This window comes from Chaetura pelagica, unplaced genomic scaffold, assembly GCF_000747805.2.
Source record: "Chaetura pelagica isolate M959 unplaced genomic scaffold, ChaPel_1.0 scaffold104, whole genome shotgun sequence".
NCBI lineage: Eukaryota > Metazoa > Chordata > Aves > Apodiformes > Apodidae > Chaetura > Chaetura pelagica.
Window position 1 is genome coordinate 3,407,078 of NW_009953786.1, and position 8,351 is coordinate 3,415,428.

The 8,351-nt window shown below is 42.1% G+C and overlaps 1 protein-coding gene across 1 annotated transcript; it reads left to right on the forward strand.

Annotated features, from left to right (window-relative positions):
• The first annotated feature begins 640 nt into the window (after window positions 1-640).
• SERPINB12 (serpin peptidase inhibitor, clade B (ovalbumin), member 12) lies at window positions 641-7,570 on the forward strand. The gene is made up of 7 exons (XM_010000900.1): window positions 641-808; window positions 2,401-2,514; window positions 2,873-3,004; window positions 3,906-4,023; window positions 5,250-5,392; window positions 6,884-7,054; window positions 7,166-7,570. The coding sequence occupies exons 1-7, from the start codon at window positions 641-643 to the stop codon at window positions 7,568-7,570; spliced, it is 1,251 nt and encodes a 416-aa protein (XP_009999202.1).
• The last annotated feature ends 781 nt before the right edge of the window (window positions 7,571-8,351 follow it).

An 8,351-nucleotide genomic window follows, 5' to 3' on the forward strand; every position in this document is an offset into this window, starting at 1 on the left:
TTCCCTGTCTCACTTGAACTGGGGAGCCCAGAAATGGATGCAGGATTCCAGATTGTGGCCTCACCAGGGCAGAGTAGAGGTGGAGAATAACCTCCCTTGATCTACTGGCCACAGTCTTCCTTATCACCCCAGGATTCTATTGGCCCTCTTAGCAACAAGGGCACGTTGCTGGCTCATGGATATTTTGTTGTCTACCAGGACTCCCAGATCCTTCTCCTCAGAACTGCTCTCCAACAGGTCCACCCCTAACCTATATAGGTGCCTGGAGTTGTTCTTCCCCAGGTGCAGGACCCTACACTTGCCCTGATTGAACCTCATTAGGTTCCTCTCTGTCCAGCTCTCCAGTCTATCCACGTTACACTAGATGGCAGCACAACCCTCTGGGGTGTCAGCCACCCAGAAAACTTACTGAGGATACACTGTCCCCTGTGTTCTTGTTACTGCAGTGTAGCATGGACCAACAGATGTGTGCAGAGTTGGCAGTTTCAGACTCTCAGAATTTAGCAATTTTCTGTTAATTAGCAACCGGTGTGAAAAAGTCTCAGTGCAGACAGATGCTTCCCACTGGGATCTAGCTAAGGCAACAAGCTGCATTAACTTTGTTCCTTCTTTTGTGCTCCCAGGCAACAGCTGCTTCATGATGGGCTCCATTTCTAGACCAATTACTGAGTTTTGTCTGGATCTCTACAATAAGCTCAACAGAAACGCGAAGGACAGAAACATCATGTTTTCTCCAATTAGTATCTCTGCTGCCCTGCACCTGATCTATCTGGGTGCAAAAAACAACACTGCTGCTCAAATAGAGAAAGTAAGTACTGATAAAACGTGCCGAGATACTTCCACATTGCTTGCTGTTCCCTTAATGAATGTTTGGGCATATGAGCAGGACATGTGTGCGAGGGTCTCAGAGGAAACAAGCACGAGTGCAAGCACAGATGCTGCCTTCACAGTCGTGCTTGGTGCACGATGATCCTGGACATCTGCTTGTGTGAGTCACACTGTGCCCTCAAGCAGGCTCAGTAGCAAGAGCTGAATGAGAGGAGGTGACACCACAGCGGGGCACTCTGGCTTTCCTCAGCCTGCTGCCACAATGTCAGAATGTGCTTCAAAGTTACAGGCAGGTGCTTCCTCTCCTGGTTTCTATGAGAATCCTGAAAGTGCGAGTCTGGGTGGGTACTTGGGAGAGTTGCAGAAACCTGAAGTGATTGCACCTGGGTGGCAGGAAGCTTTACCTCACCATCACTTATGACATTCAAGAATCAAAACGTCTTAACTGCAGAGCTCACAGTGACCCAGGTGGGCAGGGAGGGAGTGAAGAAGACCACCCCTCTGGCTTTACCCCCTGCAGTGCAAGTTCTACCTTCTACATTTTTCCTTCTCTTTTTTTGTACCCATGAGTGGTAAAAGACCAATAATCCTAAGGCAGAGGGTCTTTTCAGTAGCTGGCTTTGTACTAGTAGATCTTCATTTATCCCATCCTAACGCTGCCATGTGCACGGTCTGCCTGCTGGGTCACCTGCAGCCAAGGTAGACGTGCCCACCTGATAAGAGTCCCAAGCTGTGGAGGCTGACTTTGGCTCGTGGCTGCCAGGTGCCCACCCAGCCACTTGATCACTCCCCCTCTTCAACAAGGACAGGGAGAGAAAAATAAGATTAAAAAGCCTGTGGGTCAAGATAAGGACAGGGACATAACTCACTAATTACTCAAAACAGACTCAAATTATTTTGGAGCCAGCTGGCACCAGCTATGTTTGAAATGTGGGCTGCCCTTGACCTTTTCACAGATAAGCCACCCCTGGCTACCATAACCTTCTGACATAAACCAAACACACAGTGACTCTTGCTTATTTTAGGAAAGCCATGGGGATCCAGTGCTCTCAATAAAAAAGTCTATTTATGATGCAGCATTTTTATGATGGAGAAACTGCTGGAAATTTTTCAGTGAGATGTTTGCACATTAGAAACAAAGACTGGTTTCCATTGAGAACACTGTGGGTTTGATATATTTCCTCAGCTGATGCAAAAATTAAGCAAAGCCACTTTTGGTGTTTTCAGCTAGAGAACTATTTTTGTCTCCTTGCCTGAGGTAAGTTTTTGTTTTGAAAATTAAAGTAACTGTAGCAATAAAAATACAAATAAAATGTAAATATTTTGAGGTAGAGGAGAGTAGCTTTTTAAGGGGCTAAGTGCAAGTTCTTCTTGGATTGCTCATATAGAAACGTGAGTTTGAACATGAATATATGAACAAATTTCAAGCCTGTCATTTCAGCCTGACCAAAGCTGAGAAAATATCTTTCATAAATCTACACATGTATCCAGGAGAGCACAGCAAATTTTTTAAACAAGAAAAACGCTTTTACCCCTGTTACAATAGCCATCATTTGGCATCTTCGACTGCAGGTGCTCCATATGGGGGAAGACTCAGGAGGAATGAGCCTTGGATCTGGCCTTGAGAGTGCAGCCTTGGAAATGGAGCCAGAAGGAAGCCAGGAAGGAGAGCCATCCCTCTCACAGGTACCTCAGGGAGCTCAGAAGCCTTTTCTTCACCGCACGGTAGGTTAGTAGTTATAAAGCACTGGAATCTGCCACTGGAGGGAGACAAGATCACACGCACAGAGTCTGCACAATCCACTAAGGAAAAGCCCGAGTACAAGGTTGTTACCTTGTTAAGGGCAAAGTCTTCCGTGCAGTCAATACCAAATCCTTCAGTGATCTCATCTGAAGAATGATCAGGCTATAAGGCTTGAAGCAGTTGGATTTAAAAGTCAGCACAACAGGAATTAGCCCTATAGTATAATCTAAATAAGACACAAATTAACAACCAAGGCTATTCAGAAGAAAATAGTAATTCTTGTATTTGTAATATTCCTAGTGTAACTCGGATGGGGTCCTTAACCATAAAGCATTCCAGACACTGCTTTTACAGCTACAAAATCTTGGTGAAAAGTATTTTTTAACCCTGGCCAGCAACCTCTTTGTACAACAAGGATTTGAGCTCCACCAGGTAAGTTACATGTGTCAGCTAAGTGCTGTGGCCCTGGCCTCAAGCTTCCCTGTAAATGTGATCCTTGCTGTTGCCCCCCCTCACATTTATTTTGGAGCATGTGATGTGCTTCTTGGAGCTGTATCTCCTGGGACTGATGGGAAAGAAAAGAGAGTGTCAACTTTCAATATCCCCTCTGTGGATATCAATAGTTACAGAGCAAAAATAATGCAGGAGTCTCTTTGCTTTTGTCATATGTCTACATTCAGCCAGAGGTGTGACTAGAGCCAAAAATGGCCTATTCAAGGTTTCTGTAAGCTACTTACTTCTGGGCTTCTAAATGGCATGAGTGTGGCAGTAAGTTTGGAGAGGGCTTGGTTTCATATGTAGAGCTTCTGTGCTGAACTTCTTACTCCTTTCTTACGGGATGGCAGAGTGATCTCTAGACTACCTAGCATGGGTCTCTTGCTAGTCACATCTTTGCCTTGCTGTCTATTTCTGTTGAATTATTTTGATACTTAAGCATTACACAGCACATCTTGCATCTTCTCTGTGGTGGTGTTATAGGTGTTGTTTTTTGTTTTGGTTTGTGTGTTGTTTTTTGGGGGGGTTTGTCTTTTTTTGTTTGTTTGTTTTTTAATCTGGACATCAGCTATGCAGTTCTCGATGGTAAGACTCTTTCTTGTGGTTTTCTTTTAGCTTATTTACTTTTCTTTTTCCTATGTCATAGAATAATTATCTCTTATTTGAAGACTCTCTGAGTAAACTTTAGCTAGTTAATGTTTCCAAAATGATATTTTGCCTTATGGAGGCAACAGACCCCTCACCCTTACCAAAATAGTTCTGAACCATTGATTTTTTTCAAGAAGGAACAAGTTCTTAACAGAGTTGACCAATTAATAATCTTTATTTTGCTTTACAGCAATTTCTAATGTGCTCTAAGGAACTGTATGGAGCAGTGCTTGAAATGGTGAACTTTCAAGGTGCTGTTGAAGCTGCCAGAACAAAAATTAATGCTTGGGTTGAAAAAGAAACACAAGGTAAAACAAAACCAAACCATAGCCATACTATCCCTGCCTTCTTTTGCTGCCTCAACAAAAGAAATTCCAGGGTATGAAAAGCTCATGTTTCTAGACATTCAATCTTATGCCCTTTAAAGATAGTTTCTCTTCCCATCTAAATGTTAGAGTAAGTTATCAGCTTAATTATTTATGAATGAAAGGTGTGTTTGTTGTGAAATACTTTTGTTTTCCCACCCTTATGCCTGACATGATAACTGCAACAATACCTAGAAGGCCTGATCAGACAAATAGTTTTCACAAACCACCACACATGCAGATACAGGAGAGCATGGGATGGAAGCTTAGAGCTTCATGGTGACACTGGGAACAAACTGGGAGCGAAAAGAGGACAACTAAAGGCCTGGTTATATGTAGAGTGATGCCCACAGAGATGAGAGATCTGACCTCCAGCGAGACTTGCTAAGACAAGTGTCAATCAACCAACTCTTGCCCTTGACAGGCTATCAGAGGCCATTGGCTCTTGCTGATTAGATGATATATGCCATTTTCCTTTAGTTTTGCTAGAGCTGCAGTAGCAGTGGGTTGAGAATTTTCTAAATCCTCTGGCTGAACATAAACCAGAACTTACTGGTGAACAGGCAAATAGATTCGAGGGCTTCTGTAATTTATCAGTTGCCCCTCTCCTGACCAAGCCTGTCTTTGTACTAGCAGAGTGGTGTGTGACTGGTGTGGGAAAGAGCTGTTAACTCCAGTTGGCTTTCAGTAAGAGGGCTGAAGGTTCAGGAGCCACCTTGCAGAGTGTTAGGAGCCATTGTTGCTCTGGGTGCTCATCTGAAACCTGTGGACCTGCTAACTCTGACTTCAGCCTCTCTGTAGAAAGTCAAAAGTTCCACAGCTGGTTAACTGCTGTTCTTGGTGCAAAGAGAAAGATGTCCTTGTGTAAACCAAAATATGTGATTAATGGTGCTGCTTCCTTCCTCATGGTTAACATAACCTGGCATGTGTCTGTGGTCACTGACACTGAGAGCTGACTAATTTGGTGACCCCACTCCTCACTGGCCTCCCTGTCTAGTAACACTGTGGCGGGGGAATCTGCCACATGCTTGCCCATGTTGTCCCTGTCCTTTGAATAAATCAAGAACTTGATTTCCAAGTTTCTCAATAACTAAGTTCATAGACAAGTAATTGAGTCTCAGCCTTAATCACAACTAGCAAATACTTGTGTTTTCCAAAATTTCCTGTAGGTAAAATCAAGGAACTCTTTGCTCCTGGTGTGATCAACACGCATGCGTTGCTGGTGCTGGTGAATGTAGTCTACTTCAAAGCATCCTGGGAACATAAGTTTGAGGAACAGAAAACAGCACAGAGATATTTTAAACTGAATCAGGTACACCTGCCTTCTGTAAACATTAACATTATTTACCCTAGATACTGTGGGCAATGAAGCCAAGCATGACACAGAAGCACAATATCCACAGCTCAGCTGCCCCATGAGTAAAGTGTGGGTGTGCTGGGATCTTAACCTGTCTCTCATGTTGGGTAGAGGTGGGTAGAGGTGGGTATTTCATAGAAATGCTCAACCTTGGCTAAAAAAGTGTGTCAGACTCAGAAGCTAGGCCAAAAAACTTGGTCAAATAGTAACAAGCTACAAATATACAGTTGCAATATGAAAAAGAAAAAATTCCTATAGGGTATTTTGGTTTATTTGGAGTATTTGCAACATTTAAAGGTCTATTTTAATTACATTTTAATTTTTTTGTGCCATAGGGACATCACCAAAGCCTTCATTGTTTAACTAAGGTATTGTCAATATGATTGCAAAGTTAGTTCTTTAACAAGCATGTTGTATGTGCCATTTTAGTCTAACTGATGCAATCAGGAAAGACTTCAATTTAATTAAATAATTCAATTCTGTCTTCTTTCCATATCTTGTCCCAATATTGTTCTCATATATAATAGTTCTCATCCATAACAAAAGAGAGAACCTAATAGATTGAAGTCTGATCTCAGCCTGCAGAGTTTTGTATGGGAAAAAGTATCTTTTGAGTGTTTCTCATAGATCAAAGGAAAGGGTGAGAAACAGATTATTTCTAGTTATCATGTTGCATTCCATTGTTAACACACTGGTAAGAAACTGTCCTATTGAGTACCAACATTTGTAGCATTATTTATACCTTTGAAAAAGGATATTGACAATGATCTATAGCTGAGAACATTTGGTGCATTGCTGCAGTAGACAAATATGTGATGGGGAGAAGCTGTACAGATTTTTCTTCATATGCTAATCAATACTAGCAGGATTTTTGCTGAAAACACCTCATCTACCGAAACCTTTCTTGCACTGCTTTAGAAGTTAGCTCACTGTAAAAGGAAACTTGAGTCTTTACACAGCTTTTGAACAACCCCATTGCAAAAAGGCAAGGTAACAAGGCCTAGAAGAGGATGCCTGAGAAACACTGTGATTTTGCTCTTAATCTATTTATTGCTTCCTGTCTAATCAGGATTATAAATGACAGCCTGATTCTTGTAGTGCTGTTTCTCTTTATCTCAGTCCAAGTTAGGATTTGCAAATCCAGCCAGCATCAATCTGTTTGGAAGTGGAACACTATTAAGAAACTTGAATGCTATTAACCACCTGCAGGGAAATTGCTGAGTTTTGTTGTTTGTTTGTTGTTGTTTTTTTTCCTCCAGATAACAATCCCCTTTATTTATGCATAGCAAAGCTGATGTTTTGTGTGCCACTGTAGATGCAACAAAATAAAGTGTTTAGCCTGACAGCAGTTACTGCTGAAACCCTCACTATGATACTACACCTATAACAAGTTCAAATGTTAGCTGCTATATTGCTTAAGTGACCGTACGATTTTCTTTTAAACAGAAAGAGAAGATACCTGTGCAGATGATGTATCAGAAAGGCAGGTTTAAATTAGGCTACATTGAGGAGGTGGGTGCTCAGGTCCTTGAACTGCCTTATGCTGAGAAGTCAATGAGCATGATCATCCTGCTGCCACATGACATGGCTGAGGGATCCATCAGTGGGCTGGAGCAGGTAAGGCAGTATGGCTGGAAATTGGTTATTTGAATTAAGGCTGAGTAAGAGATCTAAAATTTTCAAAGGTACCCAACTATTTTAAGCTCTTTTTCCCCCCGTATCTTCTAGATTGAAAGCATAATGACCCATGAAAATCTAATGCTGTGGGCCTCTTCAGAGCACATGTATGAGACACAAGTGGAGGTGTACCTGCCCCGATTCAAGCTTGAGGGCACCTTTAACCTCAATGAGGTATTGCAAGAGATGGGGGTGACTGACATCTTCGATGAATCAAAAGCTGATCTTTCTGCAATGTCATCTGCAAAAACTCTGGTGCTGTCAGATATTGTCCATAAGACGTGTGTGGAAGTCAGCGAGGAAGGCACTGTAGCAGCAGCTGGTACAGGAGCTGTCATTGTGAATAGGTCTCTTCCTCTCACGGAGGTGTTCATGGCTGACCACCCTTTCTTGTTCTTTATTAGACACAACCCTACCGATACCATTCTCTTCTTTGGCAAACTCAGTTCACCTTAAAATCAGGGCCATTCTCTAACATTGTGAGGAACGCCGGGATGAAAAGAAAAGATAGTATTTTTTCCCCCAATGCATCCTTATTGCTTTGACAACTAATTTCCGTTTCAAAGTAATCACTGCAAGAAGTTTAGCTTAGATTGCATCAATGAGATGTCCTGTCAGTAGGCTCCTTGAATTGCAAATATTTTTCTGAATCCAGACTATTTTGCCTTAACTTCACTGGATTTAAATAACATTTTTCCTCAATGTCCATGTATGCTTATGTATTGCTTACAGTTCCCCAGCCCAGCCATGTACTGTAGTACAGCACCTTGCAAAGGTGGAGTTGTTTTGCTGCTGTCTGAGGAGGATTGTCTGCAAAAATTTTCAGTAACTGCCAGTAAAAACAGAGAAGCCCCTGACCTGAATTTTTAGATTCTTGGCCAGCTGGTCCTGGTCAGCAGAGAGGTGCTTTTGAGTGACTTTCTCCTTATCTGCATTCTGGAGCTGTGGCAAATCCTTTGCACAATGGACACCTGGAAATTCCCTTTCCCGTAGCAACTGCCAGATAGGAGGTAATAATTTACAGCAAATGTACCTATTTACTGATGACTGTAACACCTTATTCCCAGTGATGTGTACTGGATTTGCCTTTGTGCTGTTTTGCATTATATAAAAAACTTATGCTAGAAGCAACTTTGGCTTCATTTGGTGATTTAGATGTACACCTACACCTAAAGTGTCATCTTGCCAACTGGAAGAGTGATGTGACATCAACTCATTTCATGACTCCTGGATCTTT